A 27137-nucleotide genomic window follows, 5' to 3' on the forward strand; every position below is an offset into this window, starting at 1 on the left:
GAAATTTTTTATTCAAATAGAGTGTTGAGATAAAATACAAAGAATGCATCGAAGGCCCCATACTTGTCATTCAAGATTTTCGTTTCACGTAGAAATATGTTTATTCTAATTCCCATTATTGCTATGATACCATTTTACATTCACATTAAACCTGTATCCTTGAAGTTAAAGATAATTTGATTCTATTTTTATACTTTCTTTTTGTCAAAAAAAACAAGAAGAAAAGAAAATCGAAATCATATACCTAGAACTTGACTATTGTCCAGTTTAACATCTTGACAAGCATCAATCAACTTGAAAAATTCCTCCGGCATTATTCTTCTCCCCTATACGTTTAAAACGTGATTATAGCCTTCCTAAAATACATGTTCTAGACGTTACTGACTAGCGTCCATCTACCTGTTCCCCTACTTGATTTAAGTAGTTTGTCTACAAACTGAAAGAGGAGTATAACCCAGAATACCAGTAATGAACGGTAGAGCTTGAACTGAGAGTAGATAGCGGTAGTGTTTTGCTGTGTGATTGTGAATTACGAATAACCATGAAAATTTGTCTTGTTTTGGTGAGTGTTTTTTTTAATAGTATTTTTTTTTAAGTTTTACATCAGAGTAAATATAGTATGGAATATATACATTTGTATATCAATACAACGGTAAAATAATAACATTCAATTTTCTACTTCATGCATTCAAATAAAAACATTTTATAAATTTTCTCAGAAATTTATGAACGACCCTAAGAATATCAATCATGGAAATATTTTTCCTATAATGATCGAGATATCTCATAGTTTCGAATTAAAATATTATTAGGATGTGAGGAATATAGTACATATATATAGTTGTTGTTCTATAGTTTTTAATATCAAATAAGTAAAATGGATCAGAATATTGTTAATAAGAATGAATCCATAATAAATATTCCGTAGCCATAGTTCTAGTAATAGAAACGTAATACTCAGAAACGGAAACAATAATTTTCTTAAGTTAACGAGCCAATTTTGATGTAATATTGGTATTATTTTTTTCATTAATGCTTGAAATATTTTCATGTCTATTTGTACAAAAAACGTATAACTTTGATACTAAGTGCTTCACAGTTGTTAATATATTTTTATAAAATAGCGATTAGTAGTATTTTGTTAGCTAATAAATATCTAACGTTTTAAATTAATCTCTTTTTGTACGCACGACTAGGAAGCATTTTGTTGTCTGCCTTTCACTTGGTTGTTTTTTGCTATAGGTACTCCATCCAACGTTTTGGCGGTTTTCTAATTTATTCTTCTGTTGTTTGCGTTCATCCATTTTTTTTCTCCGGCTTTCATCTAATGTTTTTATATCAATTCTACATTTCTAAGGTGATGGTTTGTCTATTTTCTGTGTTTAGATCCAAGCGCTGGATTCAATTATACAGTCCACCCTTGTATTTTCTTTCTCCATATAACTTCTCTCAGGCAGAAATACATTTGAATATAAAATTTGAAAGGTTTTGAAATAAAGACAAGCATTAAAAAATAAATTTTTAGAAAAAACTCATATATTTGAAAATTATTCAATTATAAAAAGTAGAAAACAATTTAAGCAACATTTTTTTTCTTTTTAAATAATCTCGAATCTACACACAATAAATAACTTGAATGGATAATAACTTCTTTTGTATATGTTGAAATTTGAATTACGACAGTAAGGGATGCAAAATTTCTTGATAATATTTGAAACGGATCATAGTAAATGTTTTAATAATTTAAAACTGAAATTAGATCGACATATCAAATTACTCTCCATACAATTTCTATTATATTGTTTATAAAAATTAAAATTCAGATCATTTCTATATTCTTTTATATAAATGATTTGGACTTAAGGTCTCTCTTCATTGAATAATGTGTTTTGAGAATAGAAAACTTTTTCCATGTTTCGACCAATTTTCGATTTCAAAGTAATATTTGATATTGACTACTATGATAATATCAATCAATAGATCACCTGTTATATGAATAAAGAAATAAAATGTGTAATAACTACAAATTTTTTTATTGTCCCATTTAAAATTCCTATCAATTCTCGAGACTTTGTTCCAATAAGATATCAAATCTAACAAAGTTAAATTAAATAACCATAAAAATGATAATTTCTATCCAGTATATAAGATCATAGAATATTTCCACGGTCCATATAAACAAAATGATTCATTGAATTCACAGATGCCTGTTCTGTCGAATTGTATTAATGGGGGACTAGAAAAAAATCAATCCTTCGAATATGAATTTTCTATTTTCACTTTTGTTACCGAGTTTCAAAACCTAGGATCAAAAAATTATAAACAAAATTTTAAACCTAATGTAGAGGGTCGATTCAATCATAAATCATGTTTACATTACAATAGCATGTAATTCTGATCCTTGTGTTTTAATTTCGGATACTAAAAATGTAGGAGCAGTGGTTGCCTAGCACTGGATGTAATGACAGACATGAATCAGTTCAAATTTCATAAATTGTTGCTTATAATTATTGTAAACATGTGACAAAAATAAGATTTTAAATTCGGAAATTGATTCTCGTGATATTCAATTTCAACATATGTTTCATGTATTATTTGATATCTAACATGAATGGAAATTCCAATAACAAACTAATAGTCTGTACATTTGTATATATTATAGTGTTGAAATATAACACCAACAATATACTATCTTTACAAAACAACATCATTACAATAAAGCTAATCTCAATATCGGGTGATATCAAGAACAACATGTTAGCAGCCAAATTCCCAAATATATACAGGGAGAGAGTGATTTGAAAAAATCAATAGAGCACAAAATAATATTTTATAAAAATGCTCGAATTCATCAATAGGTAATTCCAATAGCGATGGTTACATTTAAAAATAATGTATTTGGGGTATCACAGAGATAAGACATTATCATTGGTTTTGTTAAATGAAAACACTTTCATTTTGATGATCATTTAATGAGGTATGTGAAGTTGAACACAAAAGAAAACCTAATGTTAAAAAGTAACAAATGATTGAAAAACAATCAAACACTTGAATTTAATTATTTAATTGAGTAAATGTCTCTGTTACCCATAGACTACTAAAACATTCTAATGAGTTTGACTGTGTACACCCTAAAAAAATAGCCATAATTTGAACAATGACTCAGTTTCTTTAAACTGGAAAACAGAACAATATAATTGTATATCAAAATTCGGGTCTTCTTCGTTTTACCACCATCACCAAAATAATAATAATAATAATAACGACAAAATACAGTGTTTTAGAAGAAAAGAAAAGCAATTAAATTAAGGCGGAAAAAGCAAAAAAAAATTTATTTTCAAAAAATTCTACATACAAAATCCCAAAAAAGTTTATGATAATCATAAAACTTATTTATGGAACATATATGTAAATAAAAGTAGATAATATTTTTCACAATTTTTTATATTTGAAAAAATACAAAAAAACTTAATCAAAATATTTCCATCCCTATATTTCCATAATAATTTTTATTCACCTAAATCTCCACATGAACTCGCACTCGTCAATCTTCCTTTTATTTCGGGGCAATGAGTTCACACAAACTTCCCTTAAATAATTCCTCCAATCGCTCATAGCCTCACTACTCATAGCCAGCTCTCGTTCTAAAAATTTGCACGAAGAATACTCCTGCGACCAGGCATATATGAAAAGAGCGATGGTCTTTAATGATAGTCTGGTACCCTCTAACTATGTACCGATCCTTAGTCCCTTCTCCTCACTACACGAGCGTTTACTGCATATCCACCGATCGTAGTTAGCGCTGAACGTAACAGTCATAGGATCTTTCTTCCTGCACAAACGAACTTTTTTTATTATACCACGGTCTTGAAAGAATTTTACTGCACCTTCCTTCTTTATCTCCTACACGTTCTAACGTACCGAAAATATTTAAAACGGACATGTCTTTGTTATAAACTAACAGCAACTGAAGAATAATTCGAACCGAAATCCAAATTGTGAAACGAAACCGAAACTCAATCAACAAATAACAATAACAATTATCATCAATCGAATGTAAGCTTACATCACCCCCGCCCAAACAATAAATAAACACAATACAGTCCCACGCGAATTTTTTTTTCACTCTTTCCGCCTCTCCTAACCTAACCTAACCTAACCTAGCCATTTTTTATGTGAAATAGTATTCCACCCCATCCAGACACTTTTATTATACATACTTCGGAATTTCCGTGATGGTATAACGAATAAGTACCAATCGATAGGTTTGAGTATATTTAAAGAAAATATTGGTATTCCAGAATTGCATTCCAAATTCTATATCATTGTTTCTAGAGTAGGATATCACGTTGATATAAAAAGTATATTCATGTAATATCTCATCTTTGTTATAGACAAAGAAATAAACATAAGCTTATGTGTTGTAGAATTTAAAACATTTTACGTAGTTTTATCGACTAGAATATAATTTAAACATGATTTTTCCATCTTTCATGTCAGGCATTGCTCTAAATCTACATTTTTTAGTTGCTTTTCCAAAGGCCCTCCTGTATTTGAATGCATTATCTATATCAAAGTGTTCCAAATTATGACGTATTTGACACAAATATTCGAGTATTTTGTTCAATAATAACAGAAAAATATTAAACAAACGATTAGCAAATTTTATCTACTCTACTATTGTCAGCATCGTTTTCCATTATATTGTGAATTTTTATTAAATTCGATTAAAAATTCTTCCATACAATCTGAAGTTATCAATAAATATCTACATGGGGTCAAAATGATAATATATCTTTATATAAAGAATTGTTCTTAGAGATTATATGAATATGCCACTGGATTTAGAATGCTTCAAAATATCAATAACATAGATATAAAAACATCCGGATGAATAGATGACCATGGAAATTATGTTTTATTTTTAACAATCTTAGAATAATTACTAGTAGACAAAAATATCTAATAAAACATCAATATTTAATAAAAACTAAATACTAACACCTGACATTTTCATTTGGTCATGGTTGATATGGAAATTATGTTACTTTTTGTGAGTTATCATTCATAAATATTAATGTATAATTATAGTACTTAAACATTAATCATGTGTATGGTGAAAAAGAACTAATTAACATATTTTATACTATTTTAAATATAATCTCAATAGCAATGTAAGAGATGCCAGTGTGAATTTGAATGTTTATTAAAAAACTAATCAACGATGTATCGGTAAAACCAAGATGAAACTTTAAAACCGAAAATTGACACACATTGCTAAAAGGCGATGTAGCAAAACGGTGAAATAGTTTATTGAGACAAGGGGGATTGAAAAGACGTTGCGTGTTACTAGCTCATGTAATTATTGCAAAAGCTAAATTACTGATAACTTCACCTGCAATCGATATTGGGAATGGTGTTTGCTCCTACACAAAATAATTGTTGTATATATAAAAAAACACATACTTGAAACAGATATAAAAACCAGTTTTTCTTGGTCTGCAAAGACGATTCAATTTGATTATCGGAATACGCATCATGGTAACGGTAAGTATTAGAAAGAGATAGCTGGGTCAGCAGATATTCCAGAAGGTCGTATTCTGCATGAAATTTAATATATGAGAAAGCTATCGACACGATGGGTGCTACGTTTGCTCACTCCGAGGAACATTCGTAATGGTGATACTACTTCAAAGCAGTGCTTGAGTCTGTTTGAGCGTGATACTCGATGAAATAAGTCTCCACTGGTATAAACTTGATGGCAATGTCAGACTTGAGTTATTCACATCGGTGTGAGAAGTCTAAAAAGTAAACTTCATCTGCACCATGACATTTTTTGTTTCCAAACTTGTCACTTGTCACTTGCCGGGTAAAATTTTTTACTCGAATGAGAAGGTCATCACTGCCAAGTAAACTTTTTTGGGGACCACGAGTAAATTTATGTTTAAAATGGGCAAAAGAATCTCATCGCTGAGTTGAATGTATCCAACTAAATTGAGAGTATATTGTAAAATTTAGATTTGTATGCATAGTACTTGTCGGAATACTCTCTTTAATTTAAAACTACTGAATTTTGATTATAAGACTTTCCAATGTTTGAAACTTCTGATATAGCAATAAGGGGAACCGTTGGTAGCACGAATACTCAAACCATCCATCACATCCTTGGAAGAATAATAATATGAGATCACAGTTTTGTGACTAAATTATTCAGTATAAACTTCCGAGCATTGATTAATGGAAATAAAGTCATAAAATAGATATTGTATGACGAAACTATCAATAAAATACAACATTTGTAACTCTTGTGAGAACTATTAGTGTTTCCTAACTCTGAAGTAGTTTATATTGAACACACTGCTACGAGGATTGCTCCTTAAGTTTTGAGATATGGCAAATTTGATATGAATATGTCAAATGTGATAATGTCATTGACATTTTTAATGGTGAACATACTCAGAACATGTCATGCTTTTCTATGACTTATTCACGAAGAGGATTGAACCAACAGCAGTGTGCCGACCAACTCGTTTCGACTTTTGGTGATGGAGCACAATTTTTAGCCACCGTGTTTCGCTGGTTTTCCCATCAATTATGGTCACACTTTGCTACAATTGTACGGTTATACCAAAAGACATCGGTGCTATGTGTAAACTTATATTGCAAAATCATCAAGTGATATATGGTGTGATTGAAGCATATTTGGGCATTAGTTCCCCTCACATATATTCAATATTGGATGAACATTTGGCTGTCAAAAAGACTTGTTCGCGTTGGCTCAAAAAAAAGTTCGTTTCAATTCGTGCAAAGAAATGCTGAGAAAATTCAAACGCTGTGATTCGAAAAACGTTTATAAGATCATGACAGCCGACGAATCCATGCATAAGAATCCAAAACTAAACAGCAGTCGACTGTAGGGGTCTTTCAAGATGAGCAAAATCCAACTATCAAGTATCAAGTACTCCGAAGTAAATGGTCGCCTGTTTTTTCGAAATAACTTGACATATCGCCACCGTTCCATTAGAGCAACCTCGAGGGAAGATGAATCATTCTCGACCACGAAAACGCAATCGCTCACATACCAGGTACAACAAAAACGTTTTTGAACAGTCATAACATCGAATTGACGGGTCATTCGCTCTACAGTCATTGTTTGGCACCGAATGATTTCTTTTTATTTCCACAGCAGGTTAAAACTAAATTGAGAGATCAATGTTTTTCTAAATCTGATGAACCGATTTATGCGTTCAAATCACATGCTTTGGAGGTACCTAACACGCATGCAAATGTCTATAGATCTTAATGGAGAATATTTTGTCAAATCCAATTATGAATATTTGTTTTTATTTGTCTACCCTCCTATCACTAGATCAATACTCATAATATTACTTTGTTTGACGCGCGTTTCGATAACGTCAGACGTTAACTTGGTTATAAAAACCCACTTTAGTTAATGTTTTTGTTTATTGCTCTTACATATTTTATGTTCTCATGCTGACAGTACAATAATAATATTCCTAAAATAACATCTCTTATTGCGACTACATTGAATTTTGTCACAAAATGTTACACAAGAGTAATAATTGTAAAACATGGTTTTTAATACAAGTTTTTATGTTTTGAGGAATAGATTATTACCTTAATAATAATTATGATATAATCGATTGAGTTTGTTTTCAGTCTAAGAACACACAATGTTTCACAAGTTGCACTTCTTTGACCATGAACGAGTCAACTTCTCACAAAAAATAACTAATAAGATTATATAAAAAAGTAATATTTCAACAATAACAAAATTCTCATAAATATTCTCAACAGACCTTGAAAACAAAAGTTATAAAAATACGTTGATCATCATTGTTGAATTTTATGAGTGTGCTCATAAAAATACCTCTAAAATATTATCATATATGCGGTTCAAAATCAAATCCTCAATGTCATTAATTAAAATATGTTAAAGTTCAGTATAAAAATAATTTTAAGCCAACGTAGCCAATCAATTTTTAACAATATTATACGTATATAATGATTAACGTGATATAACAATTCAATCAATAGGTAACTGTAGGTATATGGTGATATTACATTCTTTTAGTTACTTTAAGATACAAGTATCTGAAATTCAAATGATCTCAGCCGTTTTGTTTTCAAATTAAATAAAGAACAACGCGATTGGTCGAAGTTTAACGGTCACCTCGGTAAAACCATAAGAACAAAATATAATATAAATATATTAACTAACTAGTGAAAAGTGGTTATGGTGTGACTAAAACCGTCTTGTATCTGATTCAATCAGCATAAAAAATCCTTTTTATCTTGCAATTAGAAATAAAAATTAGTTATAGGCTTGAAGTTGAATTAAGTTTTAATCAATTGATTGGTATTGATCTGAAGGACAATAAACATTTTATATGAGTTTATTAATATTATACTTTGTAACCCCTGTTGTCAGTTCCGAGTATACAGCTAATTATGCTCATTATTATGAATGTAATTTTTCACTACGTTGACTTTAACAGTATATTCACTTGTTGCAAATTATCCCTACTTGGTCACAGTAGTAGTTTAATCGAAGATATATCTGTAAGCGTGGTTTACTCTCCACCACTCTGTATAATCTGCAGAAACATTGAACTACGACTTAAAAACATGTCCTGTAGTGTAGAAATATGTAGTGTCTCTACAACTGAGTAATTGAATTATGATAAAGAATTGTCAAAGAGTCATTGAAATATAAAATGTAAATTGATATTTGTACGAAGATACTGATTATGCATGGAAGAAATTTACAGGATCAACGTTTGAGTATCTAACGTTTAAATAATAATTTCTTAACAATAGTAACACAGCTCTGGTTGAAAATATTAAATAATTCATATTTAAATATTGCGTATATCCCAAAGATACCTTTAATTAAATAGTTATACTAGAAACGCATATTGATTCACAGAAATATTTGAATGTAGACACTGAGTCACATATGAGAGTCAAATAATAAGGTCTAAAGCGCTCGATATAAAAGGATTTCTATACAAAGAAAAAATATATTCTTCAAATGATATCTAAAAACATTTGTCATTAAATGTTCTGATCCTCAAAATATTACCATATTTCTCCGATAAAACCATAATCATATGTTTTTGACAGATGATTACAGAGATAGGTACAATGTACATCGGTATTTTTTAATATTTTTCAAATATGTAAGTATGTTAAAAGATTATTGTGGCGTTTCGGTTATTTGGAAAATTTCTATTCAACATTTTTTTTTGAATTTAACAAAAAGCAAAATAAGGACAAGTTTCTTTATTAACACGTTGTATAAGTTGTTTCCAACTGGATGTTACTATACTTGTTAACTAGAAAATTTATTCATATTCATTGAAGATATTAAAATTGCATTTTGTGAGTTACTTCTGTATAGCAAATTCTGTCGGTATAGATAAAACTTCAATTTCAAACATTTTATTTCTAAATGATTGAATTGTTCACACTGTATGCACATTAGAGATTGTCGACTGATGATAAATCATAATATCGATTCACGCACATGATGCTATTGTTATAATTAAAATTGATATGATTGACGTTAGTAGTCACTCTTGTGGTTTCATTATTACAAAACAACTATTACACGTCTAATATATAATTTATAGGTAGCTAATACATGTAAGCCATGATATTGTTTCAAATGATAAATTTGAATAATTAATTGTGAATGATTTTTTGGAAATGCTAGAATAGTACAAAGTATTTCAAGCTTTTTTCCATCTATATGTCATTATAGTTTCAGAAGTTCATTCCAAGTTCAAAAGCAGTATTTTCCATTCATGATTGTTTTAAGTTTATTTAAAAAAAATTTTAACTTCTTAGTTCGATTTTTTCACAGCGTGAATGGTTCTTGAATCCACGACTCGGCTTACGAACGCAATTAAATTGGTGAGATATACTAACGGTAAAAGTCACAAAGGAGAGTTACAAACAAACAAGCTCACAAACCTAGATAAAGGTAAAGCTAATATGAGCGTGTTAAAAAGAAAATATGAGAATTATCTACAATCATTTCATGTATTCTCATGGATAATTCACAATCATGAATGGAGATAAAAGGAAGTTAGAAGATATAAAGAAAGATAGTCCTTTAATTGTTAACATTGGAATGTGTTATAAAACTGTGGATATATTCATATCATACAAGTATATGTGTTTGATAAATTTCAAATGAATACTATTTTGTTTAAAACGTGAACCACAATTTGTGCTTCTTTTCCAAGACTGTACACAGACGCATCAATTTCCCCGTGAACTTTGTCTTCGTAAAATTTTTTAAACACAGTGTGTTTGATGGGTCGATGCAAACGTTTCAGAAACTGATAAAACAAATCGTATTGAGTCAAGTGAGACATACTTATACGAAATTTTATATATTATTGGAATTTTTGGAAAAATTGAACCTAGTGACTACTCAATACACAAATTCGATTTTTTGTGTGAGTTTAGCAAGTAAAATTATATTACACGTATTTTTCTTTTAAGAAATAGTAATCATCCGTTGAATTGAGAAATGATTTAGGCTTTTTCGAACTATATAGTTCACTATCAAGCTGTTAGTTCTTTAAACTTCAATACGATATATTTTATACCATAATAATGGAAATCATCCAACAAATATATTTAGTCCTTCCTTTTTAATTTTCTCAAATTTCCAATATCACTTTGTCATTAGAATTATGGTCAATCATACTGTGTATAATCATAGTTATTTCTTCAAAATAATGATTGTATTTCACAATTCTACCGGTAATCGGTTATTGTGTTGTTGAATGCATTCTAAGTTATTAAACTGTGAAAGTTCTACTTAGAATACACTTTCCGAATTCCAATTCATATACCGATCACCTGGTGCGTTATACTCAAGCCTTATTTTCGACATTCTTTATCTTCATATCACAGATTTTCAACGTTTCACGGAACAAAAATTTAATATAACTACCTTGTAGTAAGCAATATGTTTGTACAAAGTCCCAAATTTAGTTTAAAATCAAAAATCTAGAAACAGCCAAAAAGTAAAACGTGTTCACAAACTTTTTAAAACAATGGAAGTTATTACAATTAATTCTTTTTATTTTTGTATTTACAAAGAACGACGATGGATATTACTGATTGCAGCTTTGAAACTGTACATATAGATTTGGGAATAAAGTTTAAAAACTTTATAATTACGGAGGGCCGAATAAAGAAATTGATTGCTTGAAATACTTAATTCTACCCAATCGATGTATATTTCGATAGCATTCCAACAACTTTTTTATTTCACTGTGTATATGCGAGAATAATTGTATTTCATCATAGAAAACATCGATCCAACATAATCCGATCTAAAATAAAATTAAAAGAGAAAAACAGAGTTATTTTTAAATTTTATATGGTCCACTTTTAGAATGTTTACGTTGAATGTGTATTTAAAATTTATGAATAATGTGATTTGGATAGTTTCATTTGGTTATGTTTAAATATGTGCAGGTAGTCCGACATCAAAACTTTGCATATTATGTTACATAAATTATGCACGTGTGTGTACGAAGTTCAAGAAAACTTATTTCAATAATTTCCAATTTTTTTGATATCATCTTAATCAGCTTCACTGGTTTATACTCTTAAAAGTCATTGTGCAGGGAATACGACAATGACTGAAGTCGAAATGTGAGCTCGTTTCAGTTAAAATGTTTTCAGTTGTCTAGGAGTTCCGGATGTATAAGCTTTGTTCGTTTAATTGAAACATCCTATTTTCATAGCATTTTAAAAATAAGCGATAAATTCAATATAACTTTATCCTATGTTTAACAAGGTTCAATTTTCAATTATACAAAATTTTTTTAAAAATTTGTCAGATTTGACAGCAGCCCTTTACAGTAAAATAGTAGGTATATATTCAGTTAAAAATTCAGTCTAAAAACGTATATAACCTCCTAAATCTTTGGAAATACAGAAAAATATATTTACGAAGAACTTATAAATTGATAGTGAACTTAGCAAAATTGAGTAAATCCCTCCTTTTCTAACTGACCATTTTTTCATCATTCGACAGAAATACCTGCTGAAGTGTCAGTAATGATCTACATCATGCGGTCATGCTTTTCTCTATGGGGATTAATTCAAAAACATGGAAAATAATTCAGATTTCTACAATAACTATATGGAAATGGGCTCTAAATAAAGCACACAATTTGGACATAAGGTTTTGTGTATAAACTTTCAAACTCATTGTCAATTTATGAGCAGATTATTTAAGTATCTCTTAGTAATGTTTGACCTGATTTTCTTTACAACATTACTTGTAATAGTCAATAACGAGTCATGAAAGTGATCGAAAACAAATGTGTGGACAAAACCAGTGAATAGTAATTACTAGTAAATTTTTCACAAATTCGTAAAAATGTACAAAAATTTTATTTAGTTTTATTTGGATAAAAAATACAATTGTGATAGTTTTAATAGATTGAAGAAGTAGAAGTAATAGAAGGTAAAAAAGTGTCAACTCGAAGTATCAAAAAAGAGGTTTTTAACTCCGCATATTGCTGTTTTTTTTTTAACTTTTGTATATAATATAAAGATCTATTAGTTTATTTTGCAAATAACTAGAAATTTCAAGATATGGTTTTCCTTTCATTGATTCATCCGTATGAAAACCAGAATCGAATAACCATAATATTATCAGAACCTTTACGACTATATCGTTCGTCGAAATAATACAATCAGGTTAACCACAAATTAATTTAAATAGCAAAGTTACCGTATCATGTTTTTTCTCATTTTATTATTTGGGTTTAACACATTATATTCTATGTTCAATACTCAATGCTTCGGAACTGATCACAAAAAAATTCACTGCCTTGTAAATAAAATTCTCAGTAGATTTCTTCATTATAAGTTGCCAACAATGTTAAATCATTAATTAGGTTTCCAAATACTTACTGTTTAATTTACCTTAGACAATTACGATATTTTTTATTAAGAAACCCTGTAATTTGAATTATTGCAGTACAATTTAATGAGTTTTTTCCATTTTGATTAAGACATTATATTATTAGACATATCTTATCACATTATACGGTAATGAATTTCAAACTTCGAAAATATCTATTTTCTTATATATATATGAATATGCTTGTAATTATTTCTAAAGGGTATGGCAAGATGAGCATGGGCCATGGGGTCACAGCCTCTTGAAAAAGTTATGTTGATGTTTTTAACATGAAATCACCTTTTTAAGAGTAACATTTCCGTAACTTATCAGATCCCTGCGTGCATTTGTTTTTTAAATAAAATAAAAGAATATGAGAAAGATTTTGCTACAACATAAAATTTTTCTTTTATTTTTTTTGCAAACATGAGATGCCCTTAAGTAGTATTAAACAGGATATTCAGGACAGTCTTCGTAGTACTTTATATAATGAAATATCGCAAATTGAAAATTTTCCAACCTAGGAATTTCACGTATTTCAAGAGACACTAGCACGATTTTGTTTGTAAATGAAAATAATTTTTCTTCTGTTTGTTCTTATGAAATTAGGTAATTTCAAATTTCTTGCGGATTTAGAAGTGAATCAAAATGCACAATGAGAAAAATCTCAAAGGTGTTGATAGATATGCTTTCAAAATGGAAGGTCCAAAAAATCTTAATAACAGAAAAATATATAAGATTATGGCAGAATGTATTAGCAAAACCAAAAACTCTTCTTTTTAATAGTGTAGTGTGTGGAGCCTATCGTATAAAAATGTATAAGCGAAAAGATTTAGAAGTTTTCACGAAATTAATCAAAATTAATAAATTACTCCTATAACTCAGTTCGAAATTGAATCAATTCCATAATTGGACTATAAGGTACAAAATGATTCAGACGAATTGTTAGAATATTTTTTATCGCACTACCAATCTGATAATGCACTCTTACACTGTTGTTTAAAGTGATCTATTTTCATTCCTAGAGGAAACCGTTGTTGTTCAACGCATATAATCGGATCTATGAAGAAGATTTGCAGTTAATTAACATATGAGGATGTATTGATTTGTTAGTCTAGACCAGTTCCATGTATAAACAAAATATTGCGTTATCATAGCAACGAACAATAACTTATTAGAAGTGTCAGTGTAAAGTATGACATCAAAAAAGGAAACCAAAGTTACGCAATAAATTAAAAGAAAAAAGATGTCCACCGAAATTGTGAAAATCGAAAAATTTTAGTATCAAGCCATCATCAAGTACTTGTATTTAAAAAGGTTGAGAGGTAAGCAGATTTACGAAGATACGCTTAATACCCTTGGTGATCAATGTCCTTCGTATGCGACCGTGAAAAATTGGACTGCAAGCTTCAAAAGATGTAAATTTTCCATTGAAGATGATGACTGATCGGGAAGACCAGTTTCTGTGTCAGCCTCCGAAAATATCTATGCAGTTGACCTGAAACGGATATTTGAAGCACTGAATATTTCATACGAACGCGTTCATCATATAGCTCACGTCAATTTGGACATGAGAAAAATTGATGCAAAATGGATCCCCAAATGTTTGAATGTTGACCAAAAGCGTGCAAAAGTAGAAGCATCGCGTCTGATCTGTGCTCGATTTGAAAACGAAGACGATTTCTTAAACCGAATTGTTACTATGTATGAGACTTGGGTAAATTTCTAGGATCCAGAAACAAAGCAACAATCGATGGAATGGCGACACTCTGGTTGTCCAAGACCTAAGAAATCTTGTGTCCAAAAATCTGCTTCAGTTTTTTGGAATTGCCATGGAGTAATCATGATTAATATGTGGGATAAGGGTAGAACAATAACTGGAGATTACTATTCGACATTACTGACCACTCTCCGGGACAAAATTAAAGAGAAAAAACGCAAATCTCATGTTGCCATGCAAAAAATTCGTGATTTAGGGTTTGAAATACTAGAACACCCCCCTTATTCATCAGATTTGGCTCCATCTGACTATTATCTCTTTACTCAACTGAAAAAGTTGAAAACTAAAAGGTCGTAAATTTTCTTCCAACAAGGATGTAATAAAAGCTGTGGAGGTCTGGTTTGCAGAGCAAGAAGAAACATTGTTTAAAGGTCTAGAGACGTTGCAGGTTCGTTGTAATAAATGTACCCAATTAAGAGAGAATATATTGAGTAATAAAATATTTGGACATTCAAATTTTGTTTGGTTCTATAGTAGGCTAAGAATTTTTCAATATATCCTCATATTATATCTCATATATATTCATATAATACAAAAGTAACAGCGAAAGATGTGAGACAGATATTTTGCAGACAATTCCTACTTGTAAGAGTTATGTTACTTTATTTGATAGGGTGGATAACTAGGGATTATCAGATAATTAAATACGAATATTTACTGGTTTATCTAGGGAGAATCTTATTGAACTACTAAAACTATGATGACATCAATGCGAAACAGTACATCAAGGACAATTATTGAAGCATTGGTGGTTTTTCTATTTAAATTAAGATCTGGCAATTACAATCAAATGATTTCTTCATCGTCACTATTGTCATCTTCTCAAGTAATTGGTGAACATTGCATGTTTTTAATAAAATCTTCTAAGGCTGATGTACTTAGAATATCCTTTGGAGTGAACGCTAAAAATCTTATTGATGAGCATACAACTGATACTACTAAATTATTATGATGATTTTCACGATAAACTTATGCTTATTTGTGACGGTACGTATGTACGACTAGTAGATATGTTGTTTGTATATTTGGGCCTTATAGAGCGAATCTGAATGATCTTAATAACGCTTATACGAATCAATTGTTTAGAATTTTAAATTCGTCTCCGTTCTTGACCGAGATTTTCGAGATGTGCAAGATTAGTTAGAAATTAGGGGTTATTTAGTATTAATTACTGCTTCAAAAATAAAACCGCAAGCAACTAACTACAAAAGAGTGCCATAAATTCCGTTTTGTCACGAAACTCCGTTGGATAGTAGAATGGATTCATGGTGAAATAAAACAAAGTGAACGACTTTTAGATCATAGATTTCATAACAAAATGCTTCATGAAATTGTAACCTTTTATGAAATAGCAGCACCTGCATTAAAAATAATCGATCGTATGAAAGGATTTAAAGATGCAGAAAACACTTTAATAACAGAAGTGGAAGAAAAAGGATTGTTAAGAAAGAAAATCCCATTTCAACGCTTAAATAGCGATGGTTTATCTGACTCTCTACACCTCGAAGAAACTCAATTGAAATTATTATTTAATGGAACAACTCAATACATCCATGTAATCGCCTGAAATATTGAAGACTACGTTTAGATTTTTCTTCTTCAATAAGTGATTTCACGATAAAAACACTAATTATTTAGACAAGATTTCTACTACTATTTCTAAAAATATAGATAAATCATCATAAATATGGAAGAATTTAATATTAAAAATAGATGGAAACGAGCAAAAGCTGAACAAACAGGCGATTATAGTACAATGTACGAAGAAACATCATGCAGCCGGGCATTTCTAGCTATACCAGAAAATAAAAAATGTGCTTAAAGCCAAACATTTTGAAATAATTCTCAACATCCGAAAGGGCCGTTTGCAATTTGCGAATTTGTATTAATCAAAAGATCACCTACATCATGTACATCAAAATAAAAATAAAATTAAAATAGAAATTTGTTCCAATAAGAAAAATTAATTTTCCCTTAGTCTCAATCAATATATTTGTAGTTTTATTGGAATTTATAAAATAGATTTATAAATTTTACTTCAATTATTTATGTATCTTCTATCATGTATAGCTTTTTCGTTCCTATGAATGTGGGCCATTTCTAAAAATTCTTTTTTTGTATATTCCAAATATCAAAAACATAAATTAAGTTATAAAGATTCAAAAATTCTTGGAACGGAATCTAATACAAGGAAAAGAGAATTAGACTTAAAGAAAATATATATATATATATATATATATATATATATATATATATATATATATATATATATATATATATAAATGTACATGTATATTTGAGCTTAGGCAGTAAACTTTTGTTTATGTATCCCATTATGTTAAAAATAACTTGTTAGATCGTGGTTCAGTGTGTGATGAATAAATATATCAAGAAATATGCAGTTTATAATAAATCATCTAGTATTTATACTTGTATGCGGTTGTGTTAAATTCAATAAATAAATGGATCAAATTTTATTCTAATAATAATTCTAGAAAAATAAGATCCCGTTCCGTACGTATTAAGTAAGTATTGTATATCCAAAGGTGACTATGAAGATTACTTTTGAAAAGTTGGAAGAAGTGAGCAAGAGGTTCAACAAAGGAACGTCAAACAATCAGAACTATTCAGAAAATTCAGAGTAATCCGACCTGTTTAGTTCAGAATGTAAAATAAAGAAATTATATTGGAAAGTGAGATTTGGGCTATTTTATGAAAGTAGATCACATTCAGGGCTAGGTCATGGACCTACTTGCACGAACATTGACAAAAAACATGTTACATAGAGGAATAAATCAAACCTCAATTCCTCATCGACTTTGAAACAAAAGCCAAGTTAATTAAACAGGGTTTAGGGGGGGGGGGTCATGACCCCCGTAACCCCCCTGGATCTACGCATGTGTGAGTTCATAGTATAAACATGTCAGTAAAATATTCACACAATTAGTACTAGAAGCTATGGAGTTGTTTTTGCATCATACTTGTATGGAATTAGATAACTTAACAAAACTAGACGGCAATTGCATTTAAATTGTATATAGTCGTAACAAAAGCAGAAACACTAAAGCTTATTTTATATTATGACACTACACGGTACATTCGGTGTATGTCTATAATTGTGAATTATTTTGAAACGATACTTAATGTCGCTTCACTCTTATTTTCTTACGCACCAAACCACGTTTGAAGTACAAAAAATAACTACAAAGGAGATTATAATTGTTGTAAAGCAAAAGGTATAAGCGTGGTCTCAGCAATGAGGTGGAATACTGTTATGTCTGCTAACCAAGTCATCCCCAATATAAATTCAGAATGTCATTTGCTGCGAAGTAATCGCAAATCACAGATCATATGACAATATTTTAGAATGCTTAGAAACTCCTTTAAACATAGACGTTACACCGTTACATTGTAGATACCTTCTATATGTGGCCAGTGGAGAGCACAACACAAGTAGAAGTAACAGATTGCTTGCATGCAATTTCAGATATAGTGTCAAACAGAAAGAAAGAAGCAGGAAAATTCACAATTTGAGAACAATAATGGAATAAGAAATATTCGTAAGGAAAAAAAATGGACAAAGAAGTGATAATAGTTATAATACTACTTGCGAATAATTTCCCTCTAGAAAAGTAATTGACAAGACAGAATGTTAAGTGAGTTTTATCTTTATATATATTTGTCTAAATTATCACGTTCCCTTATGTATTTCTAATAGTACAGTTATGAACCACTCCCTATTCTTGCGTTTTATAATCCACCTCTCTTACTAAATACTATTCTCAGATTTTAGACTTACAATATAAACAACAAAGAGGAAATGGTTCACACATCTAACATTGCAATTTCTCAGCAACATGAAAATGTGATACATGTTTTCATGTTTGTTTCATAAAATTACAGAGTTCTTCTCTATAGTATGTTTCTAAAGGACCCATATTAGTTCGTTCTAGTGGTTGGATTTTATGCGTACAATCAGGTAATGACAAAATACTATGGCGACGTTTGAGGCTCCAATTTGATGTGCTTAAAAAATGGTTATAACCGTTACATGGAAGAATTAACATAAGTCGAACAAAAATTTATGCAGGGCTCAAAATTACTAAAATATTTATTAAGGATACCTTTCAGCAGACGTCATTGCTCCAATTGGTAGTTTAATTTTTCTAGATATGATTTTGGTATTTTACTCGGTTGGACAAATTCCACTTCAATCAACGTTAAAGATAAATGCTGCAGAGGAAAACACTGTATAAATTGTGGTGAAACTGTTATTAGTTCATTTTCAGGGCGTATTTATTTTTGCTAATTTGTATATCGATTCACGTGGATTTCAATAAACAACGCTTTTAACGAACAGTAGACGTTGAAAATAAGGGGAACAGTCGCGTATCTACTTTTCATGTAAATAAAATATTACCATAGTGGTTGAATAAAAACTTGACTGGAATACACCGTTAAATGAATTTCATGTCAAATGGTGATAATTGGAAATATACATACATTGTAAATGGAGGAAATAGAAAGTACGGAATAATAATTTTAAAACGGAGGAAATTAGAAGTTCAATTGTATATGGTATCAACAAATGGTTAAGTGTATACAGAATATATAATATAATAGTTATTTAATAATATACAATCATGAAGACATAGCTAATTCATATTCTATTCAAAACAACTATTACCTAAACAGGGGAACAATAAAAGAATAATAAAATTTTCCCGAATTTGCTACCAGATTGTACGTAACTTATCCGAATACTTCCAATTGCAATTTATTACTAATTAAAAGAAAAAAATATTTGACAACGATCCACCCCTTCTCATCATAAAAATTAAAATCGTGTTGTCAATGTTCAATTAACTATCATCAAAATTCAAGCAATAGATTAACTCAACATTTGAAGTTAAGTTAATCTATCGAATGTACAACACAAAACTTCTCTTGACTGTATATCGCTATATAAAATTTGTTAATGCATCTAAATGTTCTTAATTTTAGGTCTCTTCTGTTTCAAAATTAGTTTTTTTTTATAATTTTTCAAAGAAAGATGAATTTTGACGTTTCGACTTTTCGTCTTTATCAAAATATAATATTGACACTGACAATTTGCGTATTTATATTGATCTATAGGTCACCTTCATCACCATCATGAATATCAAAATAGGAATAAAATCAACTTAGAACTTTGTTCTAATAAGAAAAATTAATAGATCAATATAAATAAGCAAATTGTCAGTGTCAATATTATATTTTGATAAAGACGAAAAGTCGAAACGTCAAAATTCATCTTTCTTTGAAAAATTATCAAAAAAAACTAATTTTAAAACAGAAGAGACCTAAAATCAAGAACATTTAGATGCATTAATATATCAAAAGGTCTAAGAAATAATAAATTGAAGAAATTTATAATAATAATTAGTATTCGTTGGTTTCTTTTTTTGTGGTATTGTGGTATATCAGCTTAATCCTTGATCGAACTCCCAACGCTCTAGCGACAGCGAATATAAATGATAATATCAGTAAAAATTTACTAGAATTACACACAAATAACCTTATCCTTACCTCTGAGTGAGTTTTTATGGAATTTCTCGAATGAATTGGAAGGACGATAATAAATTAATTACTTCAAAAACGTACGTGAACAAAGGAATCTTCAAAATGTTTAAAGAAAAACGTAACAAGCCGAATGGCATGTTACATTACATACACAATTATTTCCGTCTACACCGTTAATGTTCCGCTTTTTCACTTCATCTGGGTTTAATTACAAAGAAGCATATTGGAAAAACTCATTAAAAATAAAAAGTGTGAGAGATCGTGTTATTTTTGTATGGTTCACTAAGCGTCTCTAGGATCAAGGGAAAGTTTATCAATACTATCTCCAGGGGTTAGTGTAGACCTATGAACCACAATCAGAAAGTGTTTCCATTCTCTTTTTATATTTGGAATATAAGAGTGACAAAGAAGTTTGTTTTTTTCTTTGTATGGGGTATGCTTTTATTTGAAAGGAACTTTAAATATGTCAATTTATTTCTAACCAAACATATAAATACGGCAAGAGTTTCGGCTAAACTCATTATAACATTTAGAAGGATTAACTCTATCATTCCTCTTTCTTTCCCAGACTATTTATCCATACACAGGGTATTCCGGGACTTGATGCACAAAATTCGAGAGTGAATAGATGCGTGACTAAAAAATTTGCTCATACGACCCCTCGTTTCTGAGTTTTAGGCATTTAAAGCTGCAGAACTCATATTTATATTTTCCAAACTATACATTCAAACATTATGAATTTTTAATGGATAATTACGTATATTAATGTAGTGTGTTTGACGGAATAAATAATTCTACACTACTATCTGCAGGCCAGGGGCGAGTCATGCCCAATGATTAACAATCTGTATTTATTCAGAGAAAACTACTGTTTTTTTAACTGTATAAAATTTATGGTTTACGAGATATGTAGATTTTTAGATCTTTGTATATGCATAAAGACACATTCTGAAGAAAATTATCATTAATTGTAATTATTTATTGAATATACTTACAGGAGGGGTCAAAACACAATCAAACATTTCTTGGAGAACTAAAGAATAAATAAATAAACATTTGTACTGCATACTATCGAATATCATATTGCTGGCATAAAGAAAAACTTCAAAGATGTTAATAATCAAATATAAAAGATAACATTTTTCCTAATAGCTGGTTTGGTCGGAGAGGCCCATTTGCATGGCTACCGTATTCTTCTGAATTAAATACAATGGATTCCTATTTTTGGGGATATCTTAAAAGCTTGGTATATGTGACAGCGGTAAACACAAAGAACAAAATGATCGATAGAATAAACTTCCATTGTGAGGCTAGAGGGAAAAATCTTGGAATGCCCTTCAAAGTTCAAATATATATTCTCCATAGACTCCGGAAGTGTGTAGAAGTGCAAGGCGCCCACTTCGAACATTAATTCTAGTTTTTTTTTGTATGACCACACATCACTATGTGATATATGAGAATCCGATAATACGTATACATGTATATTTTTTTAATTTTTAGTTGGTTGTAAGCTAACCAACCAAATTTTTCTACGTGTCTTTTATTTTCTTATGAAAGTAACAAGATGTTCGACAGTATACAGAAGTATGTTCAATAAATAATTATAATTTATGAATTTTCTTCGGAATCTTTCTTGCGAAAAGTTGCCTTGGCACGAACAACCATCTAGAAATCTACATATCTCCTAAGCCATTAATTCTATCGAGTTAAGCAAAAAGTATTTCTTTGTTGGAAAATCGATTGAAAAACTCATTTTTACTATCTTGGTTGTCCCGGGAAAAATACGCTATGGAGAAAGAAAAATGCTATAGTTAGTACCTATAAATGTTGTAATGAGTTTAATCCAAAATCTTGCCGATGAAGGGAAAACCAGCTATTTGAATAGAAAGAAGGAAAGAACTAACAATAGCACAAATTAATAATCAAAATTGTCTGAATTATCTTGGATAAATGAAAAAAAAGAAAGTTTTTCACAATGAAGAAATAATGAAACGTGCCAAGGAAAACATATTATTTCTGGTACACAAGGTGCCCTAACTCAACTATCGCCTGTGTTCCCCACACCCGTAACTTGGAAACTAAGTTGTTTTTCAAATCTATCATATCAAAATAGCGTACTCACTCAAATGAAAATCGGAATTTTGTTAAAAAAAATTTATTATTGAGTTACAGCACTGAAGTTTCTCTACCTAGTCTCCGTCACACACTACACACTTTTGCCACCTCTCCGAAAATTTCGAATGCTTTTTTGGTAAAAATCTATCGACTTGTCACGTAACTATTAACGCACGTGGGATTCCACCTCCGCACTGCTTTCGAATCGTAGTCACCAAAGTACCTTTTTTAATGGACCAAATAAATAATAGTCGCCTACTGACAAATCGGGTTCATAAGTTGAGTGTTCCAACTCATCTCGTTCAACGTTTCCATTGCGAGTCGAGTTGTATGCGGTCTGTCGTTGTCTTGCAGAAATATAGCTTTACGGATTGGAATATCGGGTCGTTATAATACTGTGCGTTCATAGTTCATTGGTCAGTGATAGAATCGACTGCAATTATTCTTCCCCGCTAACAGTGTCGTTTGTGCTTTAACTCCATAGACTCGCGTTTAATCTCCGGAATATAGTGTTAATTGGTTAGTCTCTTTTCTTTGGTGGATATTCCGTACAATAAATTCTCTCCTTCCTCTTCATACTGCTGCAAAAGTTGCGTGTGAGCTTCGCAGCGTATGAGTTTCTATTCAAAATTCAGTATTGGCACCCATCTGGATGAAAATTTGCGGTAACCGTGCCGGTCATAATTATTTGTTCCTTACTACTAACGCTGATGCGCAATTCTTCAGCCATATCGCGTTCAGCACTGCGTGGATCTCCCAAAATTAGTTTTTCTACGACGCTGACGTTCTCATTGGCAACACTTGTTCTGGGGCGCCGCGCATGGTACAAGTTTACTATCACTTCTCGGCTTTTTCAGAAAGCGGAACATGCACTTGCGTTTTAGAGAAGAACTCATCCCCAAATTCCTCGAGTGATTTTTGATAAATTTCCGCGCATTTTACACAATTTTTAACCACTTCACGACACTAAATTTTTCGCACGTTTATCATAAAACTCCACCCTCGTATTTTGCAAATTTTGAGGAGATATGGGTATATTTACGAATAAAATCCTGCATTTCATTCAATTCATAATACTATTGAATATCGAAAGATTAAATAATTGAACATTCCAGTTGAATTTGGTTATAATTTGTTTTCAGAGTAGGAGAGAAAATTCTGAAGTGCCTCTGTTTCCTATGTCTATTCCAAAAGAGTTATATCACACTCTATTAACCATATCAAATGATGGGACAAATTATCAAACAAAGTCACGTTCAGATTATATAAATTGGTTTAAATGCACCAGAATAATTAACAATCATTTTACATAATTGTTTAATTTCACGGCTTAACAATTACAGTTATTTGGACTCGCCAATGATGTGAAAAAATCACGAAACTTGGTTATCGACTTCAACGAATTTTGTGTGATTTTGCCAAGTCTATGCTTCTTGATTTCTTCATAAAAACTATTCCATATTCTCATTATTTCCATAATTTTATAGCAATTTTCTCAGGATAATAATTATATCTTTAATGTAGAATCAATTATTGAAATATAAGAAATATGTTCGATTTTTTTCGACAATGACTAACTTCCAATCACTACTTACAAAAACCAGTGTGAAATGTATGACTGTGATTTTAAATTACTAAATTCTTTCTTCCTTATAAATTCACTCCTTCTTTAAAAAAATTATTAAGTTTAAGTATAAGTTTATTATTCAGTTACGTGTGTGTGCTACATTGAAAATCAACACTAAAGCATGTAAAAATATTCGCTACTACAAAAAATGTAAATTAATATTTAGCGGAAACTTAAATTTGAATGAATTTAAAATTTTTGAATTTATTCTAATCTTCAGTGGGCAATTTAGCTTTACAAGTTTTGTGCTGACTGCAGCAGCAGCAGTATTTTATGGTGATTCATTTTCTCGTCTTTATATATATTTTTAACGTTTCATTATAAATACATATTGTGATGTTATTTTTATTCCTTCAAACACATAATCACAAAACGGATAAGATGAATTTACATAATTAATTCACTAACACTCACACGCTAAACTATTCACTAATATGGTAGTTACTTCGTGTTGGATTTTGACACATGGTTTGAGATACTTTCAAACGCTTGGTGGATGGATCTTGAAACTCGTTTTTGGTTTCCAGATAGAACAGTACCGCGAATTGTGTTCGAGTCTCATTTTATTGCGGGATACTGGAGTCTGATTTCCAAGTTTTACCAAGTGATCTAGGTCGTTAGGTTACAAGGGAGAACAAAATTTTCACAATTGTTTTAACAGTGGACCTATTGAGATAGCAGATCGATAAGCAATTGCAAATATGGATGGATACTGGTCCCAGTATTTCTAGTGGTTGGAAACTACAACTTCTAGACAGGTATATTCCACTATTTACACAATTTTTAATCTCATTGTGGATGTAAAGCGGTTATCCTGGTTTCTTCATTCCCAGCTAGTCATAAATTTTCTGGAATACAGGACTCTCGAAATTTCTTCCTTGATGTATGTGGATATCCAAGAGCACACCATATCGGCTGATAAATTCTTTCACCAATATCTTTCCGACAGTTGTCGGACCTATTGTGTCCCCCTCTCTTGCTGCGATACTGGAGAATCCAGTTTTTACAGCTGATCTATCATTCCCACTTCTTTTAAAGTCTTGAAAAATTAATCAATTACAACTAGAATGTCTTTACCACTGTTGTCTGTCATCTGAAATGGTCCAAAAATATATAAAGCAATCGTTTAGAAAGTACAAGATGTACATTTCTTCCATGACTCCCGGATATCCTTCCGTTAGTCTGTCGTGTAACTTCTTCAGTTCCTCAGCTACTATCTCGGAATAATTAGCTTTCTTCTCTTCTCGGAACCATAATCGTTTTCAAATATTATTTTCAACAAGACAATGGAGTTTCATTGAGCCCAATATGCCTTGAGTGTCGGTGACAATCTTCACACTCCTTGTTGGGTAGGTCTATTTTTTTCTTTCAATTGCTGAATCTTCTATAGGTGAAGATTATTCTACCGATCTTCTCTGATCCTAATGGGTGACCATTTTTCGATGACTACTGTAGATGGCGTCGTCGTCGATCTCAAATAGGCATATTATACAGGGGTGGAAAATCGATGTCAAAGATGCATTAAAAAGGTATATTATTATACATGGTCAAAAAATACTATCAATGTCAAAAGGGGTATATACAGGATGTATCAAAAATCTATGTCAAAAAGATACTATCGATGTTAAAGAAGCATTATTGTCTCTACTTTTCTAACGGCATATTATACAAGGTCGAAAAAATGCTATTGATGTCAAAAAGGCCCCTGGTTTCACAAATGTCAATCGTCGAGCTGGCAATTACACAACATGAATAGAGAGGGCGGATAATCGATGTCTAGCTACTATTGTTGAATGGGTTAAACGGCATATATACACTTAAAGAATAACAAATTATACAGTTATACGTGGCTATGTGACCCTGAGAAGTGAAGATATTTTAGAACTTATATAGTATTGTTGCAAAATAGATGATACACACCTTTACACACGGCAGGACCGCACCTGTGCGCAAATGGTAAAATAAATTAATTGGATTATGATACGACTTCTATACAAATTAGAATTAAAAGTTTAAACAACAACAAACCTTGACTCTAAACGCAAAAAGCGATAATCGGAACTGCTTACAATAAATATTATTGAAAAAAAAAACGGAAGCCACGCCCAAATTAACAATAAGAATAGATTTTGAAAATAATAATTTTGTTGCGTCATCAGACACATAGCACCATATTAAATGATTCACAAAAAGGACAATTTTATAATTATATAATTATAATTTTACATGATTTTTATTAACAGAAAAATACACACATTTATAGTGTTACAATACTATGACATTTTTTCGATCGACGATTTTGAATTTTCTCCAAGCCACATTTAGACATTTTTTTGTATTGGAGACTCCATCAATATTTCTATGCAAATGGAAGTGGTCTTTTCCGGCTTCTTGCCGCCATTTTATTCATATCATTTATCAAGTTGACGATCTGGTCAAGTTTGCTCTCGTCCTCTTCTTCTTCTATGGTTCTACCTTGTTACATCACGAACTCTTCATAGCTTGTTAATATTCGTGAAGTGAGGGCATACAAACAAATTCTAACCATCTAAGGCATCTCCGCGGAGTGCGATAGTTAACTTCACTGCTTTCTCCTTATCAAACCAAATATTCACTCTTGCAGCTACTTCAATCTAACCGGTCCACGATGTCTTATCGTCAAACGTTGGAGTCTTTACAGAAAATATTGGAGTTTTATGTTTTCGTTGTCATCGTTGCCATTTCTTATATTTTTCTTCATATCCGAATATCCATATTAGCAGAAATTGACGTCTTTGAATAGATATATTTCAGTATCAAAGCCGTCAGTTTCAAGTGCCACTTTCAGTCGTTTTACTAATTCACTCTTCTTATTTTCTTATTCTATCAAAGTAAAAGTTAAATATCAACATCCTCAATTACAATAGAGGCGCTGAAATCGAATTATTGATTCGATTACAATGCGCATTGAAAATAATAATTGAAATTAGGTAGTCAAAAGGTGAAGAGTGTAAAAAACTATAGGTTTGTATGAACAATTAGAAATAAACGATTCCATGTATTTCAGTTTGATTGGGGATCAAATTTGAATACTTTTCATGTAGTGCGTG

At 30.6% G+C, this 27137-nt stretch overlaps 1 protein-coding gene across 1 annotated transcript in view; it reads left to right on the forward strand.

Moving 5' to 3' along the window:
* Nucleotides 1-424: 424 nt before the first annotated feature.
* LOC130903605 (uncharacterized) overlaps nucleotides 425-27137 on the forward strand; it is a 45260-nt gene continuing 18547 nt past the window's right edge. Inside the window, exon 1 of the mRNA XM_057815817.1 lies at nucleotides 425-562. Coding sequence (XP_057671800.1) covers nucleotides 542-562 — 21 coding nt within the window. The 5' untranslated portion in view covers nucleotides 425-541. The remainder of the gene's footprint in view (nucleotides 563-27137) is intronic.

This window comes from Diorhabda carinulata, chromosome 2, assembly GCF_026250575.1.
Source record: "Diorhabda carinulata isolate Delta chromosome 2, icDioCari1.1, whole genome shotgun sequence".
Classification (NCBI taxonomy): domain Eukaryota; kingdom Metazoa; phylum Arthropoda; class Insecta; order Coleoptera; family Chrysomelidae; genus Diorhabda; species Diorhabda carinulata.